Source organism: Anopheles cruzii, chromosome 2 (genome assembly GCF_943734635.1).
Source record: "Anopheles cruzii chromosome 2, idAnoCruzAS_RS32_06, whole genome shotgun sequence".
NCBI lineage: Eukaryota > Metazoa > Arthropoda > Insecta > Diptera > Culicidae > Anopheles > Anopheles cruzii.
In genome coordinates, this window is record NC_069144.1 from 57,712,109 (window position 1) to 57,735,543 (window position 23,435).

General features: G+C 52.7%; 1 protein-coding gene across 1 annotated transcript; it reads right to left on the bottom strand.

Moving 5' to 3' along the window:
• Positions 1-87: 87 nt before the first annotated feature.
• Positions 88-22,451, bottom strand: LOC128267692 (ankyrin repeat domain-containing protein 11). Its single transcript, XM_053004581.1, has 6 exons — positions 22,411-22,451; positions 21,788-21,944; positions 21,526-21,699; positions 21,179-21,436; positions 2,090-3,590; positions 88-2,026 (listed from the first exon to the last, which is right to left on the bottom strand). The coding sequence occupies exons 1-6, from the start codon at positions 22,429-22,431 to the stop codon at positions 253-255; spliced, it is 3,885 nt and encodes a 1,294-aa protein (XP_052860541.1). The 5' UTR covers positions 22,432-22,451; the 3' UTR covers positions 88-252.
• Between the last annotated feature and the right edge of the window lie 984 nt (positions 22,452-23,435).

The window sequence follows — 23,435 nt, forward strand, 5'->3', positions numbered from 1 at the left end:
TGGACGAGGAAATAAATTGTTACACAATTGACCCTCCCGAGGGTGGCTTTAGTTTCTTTCAAAATGAACCAATTCACCAATTTGTAACTCTTACTCTATTTAGTATCGTTAGAAAAGATCGCCCCAATCTTGTTCCTGTTCCAGTCTAACACCAAGGTGTGTCCCTGTTTGCGGGTTTGCGGTCCCCATTTGCGGGACAGATAAGCGAAAGGCGTATTCAAAGGGTGAGCGCTCCCACCAGCCGGGCGCATTTTACGCCGGCAGCAGATCGAAATCGTCGTTCACGTTCACCATCGGCACGTCGTCGTCGTCGATGATCGGCTTCGCCTTGAACTCGCAGAGCGAGTGCTCCTTCATCTTCCACTCCCAGTCCATCTTCTGTACCGCGTGTAAGCTTTCCGCCTCGTTGTGATGCCGCAGCAGCATCGATTCCTTAATCTTCTCCCACTTGTCGTCCACGTCCTGAAGCCAGCTCAAAAACAGCCGCCCGTTGTACCGGCTGCGAGCGTTCCGATCCTTCTCTTCCTGCTCGGGCGTAATGATGTTGTACACTTCCTCGTCCTTCAGGATGGTACACACCGAGAAGGGCAACGATTGATTGGCCAGGGCTCGTGCTGCCCGCCCGTGGACACGCAAAATCTCCTGCTCGACCGCCAGCACCAGCTTTTCCTTCTCCACGATGTGCTGCATCTTGAGCTTGTGGCGCTCTTTTTCCTGCGCGTGGAAAAGGTCCTTCAGCGAAACGGGCAACGTCGCCGGAACCTGGATGTTCGGTTCCGACGGAGTTTTGCCGGCCAGTGCGTACGTGCAGCGATTCATCAGATAGTCCTTAAAGCCCTGCGGTGGCTTCGGTTGCACCGGAAAGAGGCTCTTCTGGCGGCGTTCGATCTGCTTGCGTATGTTAAGGTACATCTGGTAGCAGTTCGTGATCGGCTGATCGTGCGGATGGACGTCGGTGGTTTCATCGCGAATCTCTTTCTTGTCTTCCGACGCGATCCCGCTGGCTGCGGGTGCGGCGGATGCGGAAGCGGCCGTCGTAGCGGAGGACGAAGCGGACGGTCCGGGCGTGGCAGAGGGTGGTGCCGTTCCAGTGGTCGTCGAGCCACTCGCTACGGTCACCGCGGAGGACGCCTGATCTTTGCTCGTTTTGATCTTACGCTTACGCGGATGAACCGACGTTTCGGAGGCCGATGAGGAGGAGGAAGAAGACGAGGACGATGAGTTGGTGGCCACGGAAGGTACCGTGGAGCCACTTTGAGGCTGAGACGATCCGGGGGCTCCACCACCGTTCGTGCCGTCCACTGCGGATGCAGTGGACATGGAACCGGAAGCTACGCTTCCGTTTGTGCCACTTCCGGCGTTAACCGGTGAAGAGGTGCCACCAATACTGCTGCCGTTTCCTGCACTTCCACCGGTCGTTCCGCTGGCATCGGAACCACCAGCACCAGCACCGGTGATGGCGTTATTCGTTGAGCCATTCTCCGTCCGTCCTCCTGGGGTCGTTCCGGTCGAATTGTTTACACCGGAAGGGCTTTTCGGATTCGGACCGGTCGTCGTTCCAGCACCGCTACCTTCCGACTCACTACCTCCCGTAGTGCCGCCGACGGTGGCATTGCCTCCACTGGCGCTACTTGGACTAGCGGCATTCGCAGAACCTCCTACGGTTGCGGAACTTCCGCCAGCTGACGATCCTGTTGCTGACCCATTCCCTCCGGCGCCTGCACCACCACCACCGGTGGCGGCCGATTCACAACCACTGTTGGAGAGTGGAGAAGGCGACCCACTGCTCTGCTGCATCTGCGGGGACGAGTTGTTTGACCGATCCGCCCCGGTATGACCATCCTTCGATGAACTGGTACCGCCGCCACCACCACCACCGTTGCCGCCACGATGCGAACTCCGCAGGACACGCTGCTGTGTCCGTTCGTCCTTCGATTGGTTCGGGTTCTTCTCGTCGGAACTCTTCGAGTCCGACGGGCTGGCGCTGCGTGAGGAGGTACTCTCCTTATCACCGGTCGAGTCGTTGCTGCGGAAAAGAATGCGTAAATTTAATCCGATCGGCGAGAAGGAGGACCGCGGGAAGACTAACCTGTTCGACGAGGCCACCACGTACGGTAACGCGGCATGATTCCTGGCCGATGCGTTCTTCCCATTGCGTGTGCTGCCTCCCGCGTCGGCATCACCACCGGCGCTCTGCTGCGGGATAACTATCTTCAACGGTGGCACCTTTGGGCCACCTCCGCCGCCGGCAGCGCCACCACCACCACCGAACCCAGTATCGACCGCTTTACCCGTGGCCAACTCCTCCAAGTTTCCGGCCGCGGAGGAAGTGGCGGCTTCACCGTCACTGTCGTTACTGCTACTCGTACCGGACGAACCCTTGCCACTGCCGGACGAGGATCCGGCCGAGCCGCCCGAAGAGGATTGAGCCGCATTGCCCCCGACCGTACCACCGACCGAGGGGCCGCCAGTGCCACCACCACCGGCACTGGCCGTAGCGGAAGGCTTCGGACTGGCGCACGGACTCTTCCGATCGAGCCCGGTGGTCTTGGCCGAGAGACCGAGCGTTTTCGACGGAACACCCGCCGATTTGGTGCCCTTATCTTGCCGCGGTATCGTTCCGCGGCTACCGGCACTGGTGCCCGATTTTCCCGACGCCGCCGTGTCCTTACCGAGGGGATCTCCATCCTTGCGCTTTTTGCGCTTCGTTTCATCCTCGTTCGCCGGCTCTTCACTGCTTTCGGTCAGCTCGGAGTATGGGCGCTTGGGCACACTACCGGAGGATGAGGAACCGGTGCCACCGGTGGAACTACCGGTAGCGGCGGTTGCACCACTACTGGTTGCCGGAACGCCGGTACTGTCGGTTCCATCGGAAGCGCCAGTTCCGGCACCACCGGAAGTCAGGGTTCCCGCCGCTGGCTGCTCCGGCTGCATGACTGGCTTTTCGTCATGATCGTGCTGCTGTGACGGCTGCGAATGCTGTGACGAAGGCTCATCGTGTGGCTGTTGCTGCTGCTGACCAGCACCTTGTTGCGCCGTTGGTGTCTGCTGCTGCGACGACGATGATGGGTGATCCGGTTGCTGCGCTTGGGGCGGTTGCTGCGAATCATCGCCTATCGATTTGTCCTCGATCGATTTATCCAATCCTTTTTTACTGCTGCTGCTGCTGCTGCTACCAGTGCCCAGGCCAGTGCTGGCGGTTCCTCCGCCGGCATTGTTGCTTCCGCCGCCGCCACTCGGTGCACCATTATTATTGCTCGTTTCCTTCTCATCGCTCGACGACGAACTCGAGTCCCGCGGTGTGGACTTAAACTCGTAAATGTCGTCCTCATCCTTATCCTTAGTGCCGGTCGTAACCGTTCCGGAACCACCCATCACGCCGCCACTGGCACCGCTGACCGTGTTGGAGGGAGCGTCGTCGGCGTCACTGTCCTGATTGTTGCCCGCGGTGCCACCCGTACCTCCCGAGCTGGCTGCACCGCCGGTAGCGCTCGCTGCCAGTGACTTCTTACCCGGACCAACACCGGAAACGGCGCCCGTATCGGGTGATGATTTTTTCAGATGCTGTCCGTGACGGTTGCTACCATTATCTGTGGACGGGACCAGAATTGGCAAAGCATTAGTACGACGGGATTCGGTGAGTTCGGTGTTATCCAATACGCGATCGCCGATTAACGACGCAGCTGCGGCAGCAATCGCGATGGTAATGAGGCCAAGCAAACAACGGAGAGCCGACTCGCGGACTATACGCGCACGGCACGGTACGGCGGAATTCGAGTGAAACGATTCCAAAGACAATATTTGTTTAATTTTAGCTTTAGCACTCACTCGCCGCCGCCGCCATCGCCGTCGCCGCCGCTGCCGTCGCCGCCGCCGCCGTCGTGGCGGTTCTTCGGAGTAAATGTACACAATAAATTCGCCGATGGAAATCGCCAACCGCGAGACCGCGCGGCAAGAGAACTGGCGCTGGGGAAGGGCGAAGAAAAGCGCAACGCACCATCGCACACTGTGGGCACTTCATTGGAGCACCGACAGCGGACGGGGCACCCCGGTCTCGTCCCAACCCGGAGCACGCATAAAACGCGCCGATTTACGGGCGCGACCCTCACTCGTTGCTCTCTGGAAGGCATTTATCTGCGATTTATAACACGGAATGACCCCACCGTGCCGGGGTGCTGGTGCGACAATATAGTTATGGAAGCAAAGATAGGATATTATTATCCCGTTTGGCCCCGGCAAGGCTTAAAATGTGCTCCAAACAGCTCCAAAAGGACATCCGAAGACCACCGGAACAGGCGCGCTGTGTGTGGGATCTGTTTCGACGAATTCCGGCTGTTTACGAGTTAACCAACCCGCCGCACACGGCGTCGAGGACATTCGCTTAAAGGACACACTTTTTGCCGATGGTTCAAGGCAGCGCGTCGCACAGCACATGGCGTGTTTCGTTGGCATTTCAGCTTTTTTTTGTCCCAACCGACCACGGGTGCGCTTGTGTAATGCAACCAGAAAAGTGCGAGAGGTATCGACGTTCGGAAGGGTTTCCAGATGGTGGCAAAGCGAGCGACGAGCGCGGCGCAAGATGCACCCCCGAGGTGGACGTGGCAATGGCACAACTTTTACGACTTTTCCCGACAAACCGAGAAGCCGAAAATGGTGGCAAAAAGGAACGCTTCCATCTGCCCGCATTCGATACGCTTTGCGGACCGGGCCGTGGCACGCGGATGGTGTTTAGTGCTTCTAGGAAAGTGTATTAGAGAACCCAGCTCAAGTGCTGTTTGTTGCTCTTTTGGCTGCACCTCTTTTGGATTTGCACCAACATTCACAAAAAAGTAGTTAATATTTTGTTTCGCTGTAAAATAATCGGCCGAACCGGACCGACCGCGAGACAGACCGACCACCGACGACGGAAACGGGCAAAAGTTATTTCATTTCACCAACCCGAACCCGAAAGACCGAATCCATCACCGTCCCGCCGTTGCGACCAACGGACACATTATGCACCACATATCGTCGGCGGCCATAAAATGTCCCATAAAAAGCATTCCTTCGGGTCCTTCCGGCTCACGAGGCTCGCGAGGCATCTTGGCCGGGTGAAGTATGTAGTGATGGCAAACAAAAGAACAACACTAAAACCGGGGTCCTTGGCTTGGCGATCCGGCGGCTACTCGAGTCAATTTGGTTCGTGTCGGGGCGGGGCGGGTCTTGCGGGGGGAATAATCGTTTCCTTTTGCCTTGAAGCACACGACGCCCCGGGACTGACTTTTACAACATCCTCTGCGCAACGAATCCGGGGTCCGGGCCGCCGCATTCGCAGATGCATTTACGTTCTCGCTGGCACTCTCGGGGCGGCGGCAGTTGCAGTGTGTTCCCGTGCCGGACCGAATCGTGTGTGTTGCACACCTCGCCATGAAAGCCAGCGGCCAGCGGAACTGAAAGATTTTACGACACCCCACAGCAAGAGGTGTGATTCGACTGATCCGAGTGCGGTTCGGCCTGTTCACGATTGGATCGGCAAATGGATTAGTTAGAAGTCCGCGGTTAGGCGTAGGGTATTTTATAGCACAGTTTTGCACAAATTAGTTAGGCTTCGCGCACTGCGCTCCGCGTTCAAAGGGCGCACCACGGAGGCCAGACCGTGTTCCGTGGATGGTTCCACAAACTGTCGACGGATGATGAGCGCAGCAACCACCAGGGTCGGAACACGGAATGGGTTCTCGGAATTTTTCGAAGATAAAAAAGTGTTTCAGCGAGAACAGCGTATCGATAAGCGGAACTCGTCGTGGAGCAGCACCGGACGCAGTCGATTGTTTGTTTGATTTGCCGCTTTGCCACGCAAAAGGCAACAATTAAAAGCGTGGCAATGTGAACTTTATATTTCTTTTAACGATAAAACCACTCGGACTCTATCGGACTTCCCGAAGGACACAGATGCTGGATGCTGGTGCGCTCCGGGTTTTCGGTGGGTTCGTGACCATCATCAGCAAGCATCAGGGCAATATTTGCCGATGCAAACTCAGGAAGAAAATTGGACTTGCGGTAGACCAAGATTTGCCGCCTCTCAGCATCGCGACCGACGTGGGGAGTTTGGGCCCCGAACACGACGACCGCACCCACCGTCGTCGTGTCAACAAGTTCTCTGTGGTGGTGCTGCGTCTTTATAGTTTCGCCCTTGGCGTCCGCGGCCGGAGTAGACGGGGCTGAGAATAAACAAATGGCCATCCATAATAATCGTCGTGGGGCTGACGACCGCGCCCGAACGAACGAACGATGATGTGCGGGGACACATCATGATGTGTCCTCACCGCACACGCGCCTCACACAGTTTGTGTTGATAAGTTTGCGGGTCCTGCACCGTACGCCAACCGCGCGAGGGGCATTTAATTAATTTTGCTTTCGAACGTGGCGTGACGTCTTCTAGTCGAGAGTTTATAATTCGCCAGCCAGAACCCACTTGGCATGGGCATGTCGCAAAGTGTCACCGAAAGGAACGCCGCGGGCGATAGAAATTTATTATCCCAAAACGTGCGCGCGCTACCACGTGCAGGAGGTTGGCCCCACGTGGCCAGGCCACGCCAGGCGATGCCAACAAAACGAAAACAACAACCATACGCAAACTTTACCAATAAAACCGGTGGCCATATTAAACAACTTTTAAGCTTCCACCGTGAAGCCGCGGAGTTTCAGTACGCGGCGGTCTTTACACTGCAACCGCAGCAGCAGCAGGATTGCTCTTGACATATTCTTCCTCCTCGGGGTGCTGCTGGCCTGGCCTGGCCTGGTGTGGCAGAGCACGGGGTATTCAACATGCTGCTGCCGCTGCCCGGTCGGTCGGTCGGTGAAAAAAGGCACGTTTCTCGGTGGCCGATTCGTAATAAATCACTTCATTATTATGACAGCCTCATATTCGCTCGGTCGGCCGCCCTGTTCCCCCGTGTGCCCGAGTATGTTCCCCGAACTCCCAAGACAAGGAACCGGACCACAGCTTCTTCGCGAGCTCGCCGAGTTCATCTGCACTTCCTTCGTGCGACACAATTTTTGCTCGAACGCTTCGCGCGTCTCGTGCACGTTCAATTGGCCACTCCGGGGCCGACCTTCACAACCAACACGACGTCGGCCGAAACGATTTATGCCGAGGTAGATAAAAACTTCGAAAGCATTTTTATCTCGACTCGAGAGAGTTCGGGCGAACTTTCTCGGGGTCGCGGAATCGCGGAACTCTTGCTGCTGCTACTCGGGGTGGCCAGTGAATCAAACTCGCTAGCATCTCTCACGGTCCACAAATGTGACAAATTTATGACACGGAGAGCTAGAGAGAGAAAGATAGGGAAACTGACAACCGGAAGAATTAGGAACGAAATCGCGTGTAACGGTCCGCTTCAGCGGCAGCCGGGACGATCTGCGCTAATGTGACGACAGAACACGACCGACCGAGATCCGCGTAATTGCCGAGGGTGTGCAGCGCGTTTTATCGGGACATGATGCCCCAGAGTGCCAGTGCCAGAGCAGCAACAAACAAAAAGAAAACACCTCCGGGCTCACATTCCATCATCAATTCCGGCGGATTGACGCGGCGGACCGAATGGCAATGCCGGAACGGATGTGTCAACATGTCGGGGGGCCTTTGCTTCGCCCATCGGTAAAGCGCGCGGCAACTGCTAATAAAACAAATACCCGAGACTCGAGACTCGGTTCGATGCGGACCCATCCGACGACGGGGGACGGAAAGAACCGCAGCCGGACGCGGCGCAGCAGCAGCGTCGAGTTACCGACGAGGTCCCGAAATAAACAAAATTTGAAACAGGACCACACGATACGAAATTTCGGTGCGCAAAAGTACGCAAAGAGTTTCGGCTCGTCGTCGTGGGGTTTGTCAATTTCCAGCAGCAGCAGCAAGTGCCGATTGGCCCTTTGGGGACGCTGCTGGTGCTTAATGCCGTGCCGTGTCCCGCGTTCTCGTGTTGGCCGCGCACCGCGAGAAATGCATTCGATTGTGCACTCGAGACGCGCCTTGTCGATCGCCTTTGTCGCCTGCACCTTACTCCGAGACGGTGCAGCCAGAGAGAGCCGGGCGAAGAAAAAGAGAGCGAACGAGAGAGAGAGAGGGAGAGAGAGGGCCGATGTGCGCCTGTCTCGCGGCTGCTGCTGCTGCTCTACTTCATATGCTTCTTGTGGCGCGCGCGACAATAAAATGGAATTAAATGAAATCGAGACCAGAATAAATTGGCACAACCCAACCCCAACCCTGTGTGGGGCAGCGGGGCTTGTGGCTGTGGCCGGGTGCCGCCCCACTGCAGTTCCTTGTCTCTCTCTTCGTCGCTCTCTCTCGGGGGCTGCTGCACTCTCTTTCATCTTTCCCGATCATGTTGGACATCCGAGGGTGACACATCGGTGGCCCGAGATCTCCAGCGGACGAAATACGGTGGTCACACCGTTCCTTTTGTTACGGTTGTCTTCTGTCACACAGTGTGTCACAAGAAAATTCGGAACCAAATGGTCCCATTTGAGAATGGGTTTTTCAAGTGGCTGCAAAGTGGCAAAGATTAAAACTCACACAACAGCACACAACATTGAGGTAACAACACACGATAGAGCACCATTTGTTTTGTGACACACATTGCTAATAAATCGGAGAAATAACAAACCCGCGAACGAGAAATCCTCCAGCTTGCGGCGCTAAAAACGCCACGGAGCACTGTGCGCGAATACAACACGAAACAGCACGGGTCACTGCGATTCCAACACACCATCAACGCAGCAGCAGCAGCGAGCAAACGTGCTCGTCGCCGCCGGACCCGCGCCGCGACAATCCGCCTTTATCGCGCTTTGCATATAGCAGGCCGGTGCACAAGTACTGAGGCTATCGAGACTTCATTTTGTAACATGAGCTAACTTGCACGGAACACGCGATCCCCGTCAATGTGGGCTCCGAATAGCAATTGGTCATACATTAATTTAATTATTCTAGAGTTCTATTGGGTTCTACATCTTATGAGGACATTTCGAAGGATCTCACTTTTAACCTAGGTTTCTTAGCTCCATAGCAACCCATGCCAATTTTGGTACAATAAATGCATTGTTCAAAGAAAACGTATATTTCGAGTTCCATTTTGCTATAACTTCAACTCAACCCCAGCAGCTTCACGACTTATCGGCCCATGTTAGCTACGACGACGAAGGCGCGCTTGGCATTGGCGCCGTTCCCGTTGACGTTTCGGCGCCTGTCCGCGCACACCGTTCCCGTCGACACTCGCGTACGCTCTCGTTGCTTCTCACCACGAAGGCCAGGGGGGGGGGGGGGATGACCAGTGGCCGGTGCCTCGATTAAACAAATATGCATCCCTCCCGGCCGACGGGAGGGGTAAAGTCATTCCCCGTTCTCCGGTTTTCGATTTTCCACTCGTTAAGCGGCGGCGGCGGGCAGAAGAAATAACTCACGGGAGACGCATTTTGCGCCACCGCCTCCGATTAGGAGACTGCTTGCCTCCTACACGTACGGCACACAGCGCAATCCACATGTAAATATAGGAGTCGCCCATTCCGGGAGCACAGAGAGAAGGGAAGGCCTGAAGGCCAGCAAAGGGTAACCTTCACACGAGAGCGCGGCGGGGCCACTGTTGGCCTCACACCATAAGCGACATTTGTGGCTGGACACGCTGCTGGGCGCGGTGGCCAAAGAAGCGGTAAAAAGAGGCCTACATAATCCTGCTGCTGCTGCTGCCGTCGCCGCCGCGTGCTAATTTATTTCCCGCACGTGAGTAAACAGTGAAACCGACAGGTTTTTGTTTTGTTTTTTTTTGCAACTGGCCAGTTTATCGCACTTTGTGTGAAAAATAAAACAGTGCGCCAAATTCAAGCAGCTACTCGCATATGTTGCAGTTCCAGTACATTAGTCGCGACTTTAGTTCTGCTTTTGGTCACACACGTTAAGGTCTCAGTACCTAGTCTCAGAACAAATTTGTGAAAAAATTTAGTTACTCGACGCAATAATTTTACTGGCCACTCCAAGGGCCCATCCGATAGTCCCTCCACAGGACAAAAGGAATGTTTTAATGTTCTTGTTTCCCTCGCTGGGACCTCATCAGACCTCTCTCAGCACACGCCAGAGAGCACGAAAATGGGAACCGTTCGCGTGTCGAGTCAATTATCGGGCAACAAATTTCATCGACAACCACCAACCGATATCAGCAGCAGACTCCAGAGACCTCGAGCCTCGTGGGGTGGTGGGCTGTGTGGGCCGGAACTACACTGCAACCCGATACCGCCCGCCGTCGCTGTCGTGTGTGTTTACAGATGTTGCAATAATCCGGACTGATTAGACGATAAACCTGCGGACCCGCTGAGGCAGCTGGCCAATTGGCCCTCCACCTGGGGTCCCTCCTCGACACCACTCGAACCTTCATTTACCTTTGCTCTGCGGCACCAGCGTCGTCGACGCCGTCGCTGCGGAGGACGTCGTCACGTCCCGCGCCAGTGGAGGATGATGGGCCGGCTGCGATAAAATAGCAGTTGCTGCACCGGGTACACCACCACCACCACCACCCGACGCCACCCGACGTTGCATGCTGGTCCGCAACTCGTCGACCGATTGGAACCGGATCGGATGCGGTCCGAGATAAGCTAGTGTTCGCACTCCGGCTCTGGGCGGTGTCACTGGGTACTCTTCTGACTTCGCGCGGCTGGCATTGTGCCAAACCGGGTTCCGAGGTTACTGTTGCACGTGGCACACCGCCGATCACCGCCGAACACAGGAACTGGTGAGATTGTGCCCTAAACACCAAAGGCAGGACACCTTTCCTCGCGGGCCACAGTTAGACAGGAACAACAGGATGTCTCTGGACGATTAAAGGAACTGCCGTTTGACACTTTCACACACACACACTATTCTCCCGAGCAAGGAACTATCCAGACCACGGTGGACTGCAGTTGTGGAAATAAAACCTGCAAACGTATAAAGCTGACAACTTTTTCTGATGTCCACCTCCGACCGCCCGTTCCTATTTATTATCCGTTTCCAATACACCACCATCCAGGCGGGGTTCTAAGCTGCTGTGCCACTGAGAGTTGGCCAACTATTTGGTTCGGCTGACCTGTGCTCCATTACCTCGGGGCACGGCGTCATCGGTAGTGTTGGTGGCCACAGTTTATTGTCCGCAGAGGTCTAGGTTCGGCGGAGGGGCCAGCCGTTGGCCAGCACACAAACACCTTTAGCTCGCGCGTCGCGCGGCGCAGGATCGATCGAGCCTGCGAAAGGTTGAAATCGATCGACCCCTTGCACGGGAGTGGAGAGTAAGATTCTTCGAACCGCCCCACCCGTTGGTGGGTGGTACGTGCATAAGTAAAACGGCCACCACCCGACCGGCACCCCCTCGCGAGTGCTTCATGCAGCAGCAAAAGTCACAAACAATCTCACTTACTTCACAACTCGACCGACCGACCGACCGATGGCAAGTAAACATAACCTCTCACTGCTGCTGCTCCCCTTACGGTGTGCACCTTACGGGTCTCTCTCTCTCTCTCGTGGCCGGCGCGCAACCCGGGAGGACATAATTCCATCCAATCAGCTTTTTATCGTTTTCTATTTCTGTTCTGAAAAGCTCCAAGGCCCCGCGTGTCGCCATGGCACGCCTACGGACCCCGCCGATGGATACAAAAATCGACACAATCTCATTTTCACGAACCTGGACCCCGGGGGTCGCGGGGAGGTGGGCCGGGTTTTTGCATGGTAACGGAACGGAAAAAGATGGATCTTCATCAAACGCGAAAACCGCGGGGCAGGCAGATTTCTCGATCCGATGGATAAGGAGAGAGGCGGCGGAATGGCCAAACAAAATAACAACCATCCTGGGCCCGCCCGCCCGCCCGGAAGGTTCGCTTTCGCCGTAACACGTTGCTGCAGGCAACCGGGACGTTCGGTTCGAGACGGTGGCCATTTCGTCGTGGAGATTTCACGCGAAAATCCCTCGCATAGATGGGCCCGGTTTTGGTTCGATTGTTGGACAGATGTAACGTTATGTCCAACGAATTAGAATCAGGAATAAACATACCGAAGGGAATCGGGAGTCGGGTTCCGTCAGTAAAGATGTCACGTCAGAAGCTCAACCACTTCAAGTACAACTTGACGCTTACATCATCTCCATCGACAAACCCATCATTATACGGACGGCCGAGCAAATCGCATCGCCAATCCTGCCGGTCTATCAATCCACTGCAAGGTTATGCAAAAAAAACCTTCGCACGTCCGTCATTATCTTCTCGCGCGCGTGCGGAGGAGTCACTGCCAGTGATGCCTCTGGACAGCAGGTTGGAAGCCTCACAAACAACGCCGCGCACTTCGCACTTCATCGCATCGGACGAAAACGGTAGCGGTGGCCTCCCGATTAGTAAAGGACACTCGGGTGGAGGCCTCCGCACACGTTAGCCAGATACACTGCTGGCCATTAAAATAGGTAAAAGTATTTAAGCTGCATTATTTGTTCTTTTTCCGTTCACACATTATTGCCATCAAACAACGATTTCATCAGCTTCGGCGTATGTTTGGGATCCTTTTCTGGTTGAAATACCCATCTCTCGGTGGCATGTTTTCTTCTGCGTAACGCAGCATGAGCATTCAAGGTGTTCTTTATTCTGAAAAGGGAATCTATATCATGAAAAATATCCCCAAATCATGATACTTCCACCTACTTGTTTTAAAACCAAACCCAAATCACCTACATGTTTTATAATTTTGTTTGTAAACCTGGGATGGAATTATTTGCTAGCTCGAACTTTGCTTCGCTAGATCGAAGCTTGCTAGATCGAACCAAACGGATTGGCCAAAAATGATATGCGATGATCTGTCGTTGGCTTGTTTTTCTTGGTTTACCTCGCGTTTCCTTTGTTTTTCATTCCACAACAAAACATTTCTCACAAAATTTACTGATCTTCCTAGTACTTTGGCGATGCTTTCGTACGTCGCGCCTTCGTTACGCAGATTTTTCACAGGTTTTCTTTCCTCAGAGATTGCTATGAGTGCTTCTGCCCATGTTCTGGATGTTCTACCTGGAAGCAACGATTTTTTTTAGATTCACAATTGAAAATTGATTGCAGCAAGATCAAAGCAACCAATTCCTTTCAAGAAGTCGGGTGAAATCGCAGCGTACACAATGAATTGCCTATTATTTTGACCAGCTCAAATCAAACTGCTGTCAAAAAAGACGGTAACAAACCGGTCACTTTTAAGTAAAATATAACCAACATAGCTAAAAAATGATCTAAACTAGTGTATCTAACTGCAGTACTTGGTGCAGTAAGAAAGTGCAGTAGCAGTATGGTGATCGTTGGTTAAGTAGTGGTTTGAGCAGAGTTCAAATTGTACCAACTTTACACAATTATCTATTTTATCGGCCAGCAGTGTATATCATTAGGCTCTTAGCAATCCAGCGCCACACCCGGGCTTGAGCCGGCCTAGGTCACAGCTTCTTCCCATCCCCGGAACGTGATCGAACCGGAGTTGTTGCTAATTGATGCCACAAAAAGGTGCGATAGGGCGTACGAGAAATGTAACGCTGCCGCCGGTGGGCAGACTTCAAGGGCACCGAGGTAGGTAATTAGCATCGCTTCGGGTCAGACGCAGCAGAGCGGCGTATTGAGCGCGATTAATGCGATTCAAATGCCCTGCTCAGAAAGTCTTACAGTGTCCAGGCCATCCAGACTTGTTTCTAAAAATGCACACAAGTCTCGTTCGGGTCCGGACCGAAATCGAACGGACTGTAAACATTCGGCGCGCCGCGCCGTCGGTGCAAGGAACGCAAACAAATAAACAAGCACCAGCAAACAGACCCACTTCCTGTCTGTGTGTGCTCTCTCCCTGAGACAGTTTCCCCCGATGCTAAATTATCCTTCGCTTATGTGTCCGCCTCGTGCGCTGCATGGTTGACCGTGTGGGTCGCAGGGTATTCGCCAATCGCCGGATGCATCCGGTCGAACGGATCTCAGTCAAGAAGCTACAACCGTTTATTCGCCTCAAAAAGCTGTTAGATACTTGCGCCGTGGCCACGACGATTTTGTCGGAAACCAATTCTAGATCGAAACAAGACACAGTTCGCAAGTAATTCCCGCCGAAGCACCTAGGCACACAGAGCGAGACATATTTTAGAGGATAATTTGGTACGCCATAAAACCCAAATTAACAATCATTAGTCGTCCCAGGAGCTCATCCGCTGCGGGATGTGCAGCCAGGCACAGCACACACACACACAGGCCGTGGCAGTCGGTATGTTAGAGTGCGTGTTTTGCGGTAGAACCACCGCCAGAAAGCCAGTTAAGCTCGGGCCATACGTCAACCGACATTGTTCGATTAATCAGACGATAAACGGTGCCCCCGCCGACCGGAAGCCCCACATGTGGACAGGAAGTTTCTGCACACACTCTGGCATCTGCTTTGCCGAATTCCGGGGTTGGGGGGGAGAGAAAACACATTCGCTACTGTTCGGGTCATTAATTCAAGGAAGGGTAATGTTCCTAGGAACTGGGGAAGGATCCATCCACGGGGTGGAGGACTTTTGCTCGGCATTTGGAATGTTAATGTATTGCATATTAACATGTTTTAAAGCTGGCTTCCCACAGTTCGTCCCCCGATGGCTCGCGGATCGGATGCGGATTGAAACAATAATCGATTCGGAGGTCGTGGCACACATCCGCCATTTGTAGAAGACCTCTATAATCAAGAGCGGGAGCAAGCAATCTCCGTCAGATACACCTCCCTCCGTGCGGATGGATCATTAATGTATCTTGACACTATCTTTCAGTGCACACACACACGCTCACAGCGAACGCGGGAACAACTCGTCGATTGTTCTACACGCCGATTTGCGCTCTTCGCCACCGGAACGGAACATCGGAGTTTGGCGGAACGCCGACGAGACTCTCTCGCACGCAAAGGACGCGCTCGCTCTCTCTCCCTCTCTTTGGAGTTGTGTCTCCCCGTAGACTTTCATTCATCTTGCCGCCGCCGCCACCGCCACCGACGACGATGTAGGCGCCGCTCTCCACTCAGGTTCCTCCATCATCCTGGACCACCGGTGGGTTTCTTTGTCTTTTCCCTCCTGCGGGGCCACGAAGAGGACAACACACACGGCACGGGACGGCGAGAGACAGCAGCTGTGTACGCGCACGCACACTTCATTTCCGTACTCGCGGCGGTGGCGGCGGCAACCCAGTGGTCACTCCGATGGTCGGGAAGGGGCGGGCGCATCACCTGGGTCGGGGGGGACATTCAAGAAGCACGGCACACGGCGTGCGAAATTCGCTCTCTCGCTCTCCTCTCGGGCCAGTGCGCGCCTCTCTGTTGTCGTTGTTGCTGTTCGTTTGGGGTTGTTGTTGGCGGATGAACGGCGGCGGTTGGGTTGCATCGCTGCTGCCGTGTGCCATGGGCGCGCGCATAAAAGCGTTAATAATTCATTCGCTCACGACGACGGGCGACGGCGACTGCGATGGGCAACAGCACTTCAAAGCGGGGTAGAGAACATCACGAAAAAAGGTGTCAAGGAGTGCTACGATAGCGTGGAGGAAATTATTCCCCGGCGCTCGTATGCACCACTCTCTCGGTCGCTCCATCCAATTTAATGGCCGCGATTTCAAGTTCTTGCCCTAGCGCACACCTTCAATATCCGCCGTATGGAATTCAGAGGGCCTACGGTTTAAAGAAACAATCCGTCACTGATAGCAGCGCGCACTTACGAACCACTATTTTCACTCGTTCGCATCACTAGGGGTGCTAGATGAACCGTGCCCGTGCGAGAGCGTAACAACGGAGCTAAATGGATTCGGGTCGAAAGCTAAACAAACAATGAACACTCGAGCGGTGGTTCCTAGCGGCGGATCTAGCGAGCATTCGCGGCCGCCTGTGTTGGTGGCGTGTTATGTTTATCACACCTTCACACACAGAGAGCGAGAGAGAGAAGCGCACCGCCGACATCGCGAGCCTCCGAAATGCCTCATCTCCGGACGCTTCAGCTGTTGCCGCGAGCAGTCGTAGTAGTAGTATTTCCACTACAATAGTGACCGAGAGAGAGAGAGAGAGAAACACTAGAGTAGCGAGCATCGAGTACTAAGTGACGCGTGAATCCTGCACTGAGCGGTGAGCAAAGTCGCCGTTGCCGACAACAACAACAACAACGGTCTCTATCGGTTGTTCAATGGCCGGTAGAGGGTTTCGCGAAATGGGAGCGTGTGAACGCAAATGAAAGTTTCCAAACTCTCGCCCCAGCCGCGTTGTTTTTTTCGCCAGCAAAATGGATATGGATGATCGTGATGTCGAACTTAGGAGCCTGCGAATCAAGGGCATCTCGGCGAGCCGACCGGCATCATCGAAGCAACACGCGCCACACGGAGAATGTCTCAATCCTTCAGTCAGCACAATCGATGGACCATGACCATTAATCGAGCAGGAAAGCGGGGAAGAAATGGCGAGTGGAGAAACAATAGGCAAGAGAGCATTCTCACACACGCACCTTTTTTGCTCATTCGCTCGTGACGTCTGTGTGCGTTTAGATTATTTTTATTGTTTTTAAGTGAACGAATCATTGCACACCGTTAAACACACGCGTAAGGAGGCCTTGATGATGAAGGTTGTTAAAAATGTTTGGAAAACCGGGAAACAAAATCGAAAGAGAGCACCGGGAACCGGAGCAAAGAACTGACCGACCAAAGTGAAATAGCAAAGTGGTGCTAAAAACAAAACAACGCACACAACACACACACACACACACCTGTTCAAAGCGAGACTTTACAAACAGTCCGTCCGCTCGCTCGTGAAGATGAAGCTTACGATGAGAAGATGTGAGAAACGGAACGGTAGACACTGGCGCACGGCAACAGCATAAACATCGAATCTGTGGGTGGCACTGTGATTGATCGGTCGCCTAACGTGCCTCACAGGAGAATCCTTTCCGCATCCACACACTCTTCAACAAACCATGCCTGTGGATCTAGTGTACCGGTGGCACACTGCTGCTCACTGCTCTCTTTTGTCTCTCTTTTTCACGTTTCTGCCGGAAGTGAAACGGATATGACAGCAGCAGAACACACCGCTTGGCGGAACCGGTGCGCGTAATACGATCGGTCGAACGAGGAGAAAACGAGAGAACACTGGGGAGACGCGCACACCGAACACACACGCAATCGTGGCTCTATATTGTTACCCGAGACGAGGCGGCCGTCTTCGACAACGGTTTGAACTGCTCGAATGTCGACTGTCGAATGCTGAGATGAGCGCAGTTTAAATGGCCATTCCCGCATATAGTGGACGAATAAACGGAAGAACGGCGCGCGGACACAATAAACAGAGGAAACCGTTTCCTCTGCCGTTGGTGGCGCTCTCTCTCTCGTTGGAGAGCGAGCGAAAGAGACCGAGCTATCGGGTAGCTCTTTCTCTCTCGTTCTGCCTTGCTTCCGTTCTCCTGTTCACTCTCCTCACCGGGGAGAAAATACGCTCACCGCGAGCGAGAGAGTCGCGTACTTTTACTTTCGCGTTGCGTTACTCTCGCCGTTCACCGCTCACATTCCATTCATCAAGCACGACCGTTCTCACCACAGCGAGTGAACGTGCGACAGAGTGCGCGGCCGTCCCACTTGGGAGAGCGAGAGAGAGAGAGAGACAGAGAGCGCCGCTTAGAAGATCAATTGCTGGGCATTTTGTTAAATCATTTGATTAGCACTTTTGAGACCAACAATTTTACCACCCCTTGGGAGGCGCCGAAAAAATGTATGATGAGCGCGATGTGTGAAGAGCGGCCACTTCTCGTGTGTGTGTGTGTGTGTGTGTGTCGGCTGGTTGGCTGGCTGGTTGTTACCCGATCCGCTTTTTTCGACACCCGGGAAACGATCAAAATCGAGCTCACAGCGCGGCGGGTATGCGATAAGTCACTAGGATCGTTGAGTGGTGGGGTACCCAGCGCAGCATCCCGTTACATTCAGCCACACACACAATCGAGGCCACGCAAACGACACCCTTTCGCTTCCGGTTTGTGGGCTAACACCCCATCGCGCTGCTGCTGATAGTAATGCCTGAGATCGTAGCCGAAACATTAGAGGCCACACTGGGCCGGAGGCTATGAGGGGGGGGCCGCTTTGGAATGCGAAATAGGGACGAGTCATCTGTCGAGGCCCCAAGGGTTATGGGATTTCGAAATCAAATTTAGCTTCGACTAATGGTGCGGCAACACACGCAGAAAGCGGGGGGACCGGAAATGATGGGCCTCGATTGGGGTGGACCAACGGAAATGACCGGCAGGGTATGATAAATGGACTGGACCCAGCCAGATTGTGTTTTAGAGAGTGTACAAGCGAACAAGATGCTGAAGCACGGGTGTTCCACCACTAATCGACCGGATGGAACTTATAGGGTGATAAAAACAGGGTACAGTAAATTAGAGCTACCGTCCGGCCGTGCACGTAATCGAATGCATCTTCACGGTCCACAATTGGCGGCCGCATGCAAATAACATTTGCATCATCATCACTTTTTTGCAGTCTCGCCCCACTGAGGACGACGGAGAGGCAACGGAGACGACGACGACGACGACGAAGATGTTGAAAATGCATCCCGCACGAGGCACGCGGTGGGGTAGTGGAATTATTCATACACACTACATGCATCTCCGAGTGCAAACTAAGTAGGCACAGATGAACAACGTCGGCGTAAAAGCAAATGAACGCGTCTTGGTTGCCGTTCATCCGAGCACTAGCAACATCATCTTCGCCGATCATGAGATCGAGGTGATCAACCTTCCCGGTGGTGGCTATGGCAACGACGGAACGGCACTAGACGATGGGGGGTGGCGCACGCGGTGGCTTATTTCTATCGCATAGCGCGAAAGACGCGAGTCTTGGCCGCGCTACTTGCGCCGAGAGTGTAATGGAATATGCAATGCGAGAGATCGCGGGGCACGTCGCGTGAGGGCGCAAAAGCGCGTGAGCCAAAGGGAGCCCGCTAGACCGGGTATGTAAAAGTGGCCGTCAGCGAGCGGGAGCGAGACGCCGGCTGTGTACTTGCGATAGGGGTGAAACGCGACCCTGAAGCGCGGCGTCGGTGAAGCGTTTCGTTGGCAAAAGACGGGGGCGCGAGAGCACGAATTTCAGCCATTAAATCGGCCCCGAGACGATCTCAACGTTTGCTACAAGTGTATCGCAAAAATGGCCGATTAGTGGCAACCGAATCGTGAGACGCCGCTTGACACATGACACCCGATTTTATGCGCGACACTAATTGGGCCGTTCCGGGAACGGGAAAAAAAGCATAGAGAGCGCGATAAGAAAGTAAGGTTTTTCAATCACGGCGTAGCGGAGCGCAGAGTGAGAAACATGCAAAGCAAATCAGCAACACAATCAAATCACTAGCGTAGTAGAAACGGAACCAACGAAACAAAAGAAACACACCGCGAAGCATTAATCTTCTCCGATAACCTTTTACATTGAGTCGTTTAAATGACTCATCCGAGGAGGTTCCCGGTGGAACGGTCGGCCTCAGCAACCATCACCGGCTTTAGTAATGGACCTTTGGAAGCGTACCCTAGCAACACCCTGTGCCATGGCTGCTGCGGTTACCATGGCACCGGAGATTGACGACGACGAGCACACAGAAGAGGCACCGAATAGCAGGCCGGGCACACACACGCACATGGGCATGTCGGTCGGTCGGGTGTGCGTGCGTGCACCATTTCAATTAGATTTAATTATCACCCCGCGGTGCTGTGGTCTCTGTGGAGGGCACGGTCTTCAAATGGGGTGGTACCCCTACTAATCTGCCCCAAGCGGACACCAAGCGGAAGACACACACCGTGGACGGGCGTCATCATGCGTCACGTTTGTTCGACGCGGCTCACGAGGGTACACACAGAGAGGACTGTCGTTACAGCTTCACGTCAACCGGGAACAGCCACTAGGAGGCTATCCGATGGTAGCTTAATTACCTTCTACTGGCCACCTCGAAAAACCACTGGTACAGGAGTGACCAGAGCTGAGCTGGGTTCATTTGGTGGCCTTCCACCAGCGCGATTAGTTACTACACACTCACTACCACACCATCCGCAGGTTGCTAACTAGTGCGACTCATCCATCTAAAGTGGCAGCGCCTTGGCGGCCATCCGCCGTGGCGCCAGGGCCTGCAAAAGTGTGCACAGCGCTTGGTTCGAACGCGAATTAAAGTCACCGCTGGCCGTCGTCGATGACGGATGATGATGCCGTAATGGCCGGGCAGGTGGGCCGCAAATGTGATGTGAGCAAACCACATCACGGTAATGAACATTATGCGCATCACGTACGGGCCGCCGCGCTGATGTGTAACGTTATACCGGTTCTCCGTTTGGCTTAGGACTTTAGTTTGTGGTGCTTTCATTTTGACGCTTGAACATTTCAGATTATCTTTACATTGAAAATCGATAGCAGATTGTGACTCTGTAAAGCAATGATAGAACTTTAACGAAAAATAATATATGAATTAAATATTTAATAGTTACCAACACACCGAACAGATTTGTTCAATAAAGAGCATGTCACAAAAGATTGTTCAGATTTAACATTAACAATCACTTTATGGTTTTTAGATATAGCATACATTCATACAGGAAAGTTGGCCTAAAGTTGTTCAGGATGGAATATCATTACCTTTAGATGGAATGGTTGACAAACAACAAGTTTCTAGCTCTAACTTAATGAGACCCATATTATCTAGAGTACAAGGTAAAGGTAGGTAAAGGTAAAAACACTTGGACACTTGTGAAGCTTAAGATAAGCATTCGTAAGTATTTGGACTGAGCTCTTCACACCATGGCGCTCATCATCATAATCATCAACTGGTCACGCGTTTGGATTGCAAACACCCGACACGATGGCTGTGGCCAGTGTGTTTTGTTAGTATTCGTAAGTGTGACTTACAAAACTAAACAACGAAAACCCACGGCAAAAAACGGTAGTTGCGACGTTCAATTATCCTGAAAAAGACTATTCTGTCTTTGAGAACATCATTTAAAAGAAACCCAACATAGACATGGGATTGCCAGCCGGGATTGTTCCTTGTTAAAGACACAATCCCAACAAATGGATATCACTGGGATCGCCCTTATACAGAACCTTCGCTATCAAACACTGATACAGATTGGGAATAATGCAGTAAAAAAAATTCTATAACGCATTGACTTACCTCTCGCTTGCAGTAAGTAGTTATAGACCGCCGCAGCAGCAACGTCGCAAGGCGTTTTGCCTTTCTGGTTCTTAAAGGATGGATCCGCTCCCCGTTCGACCAGCATTTTCACCAACTTCAGCTGCCCCGTGATAGCCGCATCGTGCAGCGGCGTATCGTTCTCCAACCCGGTAGCATTGATGTTGGCACCAGCTTTTACCAATGCCAGCGCCACATTATAGTGGCCGTGGTTACAGGCTTCGTGCAGTGGCGTCCAGCCTAAAATGGGGAAAATTAAGAAACGACACATTGAATATTGCACATAATCTCTGACTTCCTTGTAGGAATGGATAGTAAATGAAACTCACCTGCAAAGTCCGTTACGTTGGGGTTCGCTCCTTGTTCCAGCAACTTTTTCACCGCATCTTGATCGCCCTTCTTGGACGATATATGCAGCGCCGTTTCGCCGCGCTCGTTGATTCGGTCACGGGTTGAACGAGAATGTGCCGAGCCCGCATTATTTCCACCCCCGGGACTCATTTCTAAAAATAAGACAAAAATATCAAAACCGTACTTTAAATCATGATTTATTCCGGATTCGGAAAAGGATTCAAGCTCAGACGCACTTACCCGTATCGTTTGGACCAGTATTTGAGGTCATCTGCATCAACAAAGCCATTTGTTGACGTTCGGACATTGGGGTCGTGACAGCTGGACGACCAGATCCGCCCGATCCGGCGCCAGCCATTCCTCGTGGTCTCGATGATGAAGGCATTCCGCTTACATCCTAGCGATACGAGAAACACATCACGTTACTGATCTATGGTAGCGTGCCTTTAGCACATATTTCGAGTAAAGATTGTCGAGCGACGGAAGATGTTTGTTGACAGTGGCCATCGCAGTGCCACATGCAGTGCTTTGCATACGGTTCTGCGTTGGATAGCGGCGGAACAGTCGCATTGCCACCGAAAGAAGCATCACACGAGAACGGCGAAACGTATACAATCGAAGGAAAACAAAACATGCTGACATTCCCGGCAGCACGGGTTTCGTTTGGTGGTAAAGCCCTAGCCACCACAGGAGAACCTTGTGGCAGAATCCAGTAAACTTTGCTCGCTCCGTGCGGTTCACAGGCGCCGCGGAGCCAGTTTCACTCACAGGAAGAACACGGATAGAATGTTCACAAACCACAATCGCTCACTGAAATCGCTGAAATGGTTAAAACCGGGATTAAATTACGAAACAAAACTCACTTTCTTTTGGAAGTTGCTCATTTCAAAAATGCTTTTCTGGTTTGACCCATGGGTTTTGACAGTAATGCGTCGTAGTTGGCACAAGGCGTCGGGAAAGAGATAGCTGACGCTAGAGTTTTCTTTTTTCTATTTTTCTGACAGTCAACAACTGTCAGTTTATGCATTCAAATTGGCCGTTGAAAAATAAACAACAGAAACAGTAACAACAAAAAAAAGCGTAAACGGTAATGAAAGAACGTTTATTGCTGAACTTTGTGTTTTAGCTGGTCGCAAAATGATTATAAAACTCTGCCGTCTTTGTCTGGCAAAGACAAGAACATTAATCAAAGTTAGTTCCCGGCCATAAGCTAAATCTAAAGGACTTCATTCATCGATATCTGGCAGTGGTAAATCGAGAACTTCGCTGCTTAAACTTTCAAGCACATTTATACGGGTGTTAAATTTGGACCGATGTTATTTTCAGATTGATCTCAGTTACGGCGGCGTCACAATTATGCTTTGCACAAAGTGCGCTAAGATGTTGAGAGATTGGCACACATTTTATCAATCTTGTCTGGAGAATGATAAAAAATATATAAAGACATTGGAAACAAAGCTCGACACTAGCAAATCTCGAAACAGTTCACGCTCTGCCCTCAGACGGTATGATATTGAAACTGTTCTCATAAAATCGGAACATGTACCCCAGCATTGCGACGACCCGAGTGTAAAATCCTCGAAGAGACAGCAAGTAAAGACGATGCAGAATATCAAAGACCAGAGGAAACGAATGACGATGAAATGACGTTAGAAATTGTGACTTGACCATAATCGATTGTTTAAATAAAAAATCAGTTTTTGGGGCACGTCGAAATCGTGTGCATGGCTAAAACCTATTCCGTTAGAAACACAAAACGGGAAGGCGATCAGTTGGATCGCGATGCTTTGAATTAATGAAATTTTCATTCAAATTAATATGTTCCATGATGTTAGCAAACGAACTTGTCTAATCAATGGCGTCGCTACACTTACCGCTTTACCGAGTG

Bases quoted from the DNA above. Each gene is read 5' to 3' on its own strand.
- LOC128267692 (XM_053004581.1), bottom strand. From the start codon at position 22,431: ATGAGCAACTTCCAAAAGAAA. The intron at 21,700-21,787 runs GTAAGTGCGTCT...TCTTATTTTTAG, and splicing joins TACTGGTCCAAACGATACGG to AAATGAGTCCCGGGGGTGGA. The intron at 3,591-21,178 runs GTAAGTCAATGC...TCCCGTCCACAG, and splicing joins CTACTTACTGCAAGCGAGAG to ATAATGGTAGCAACCGTCAC.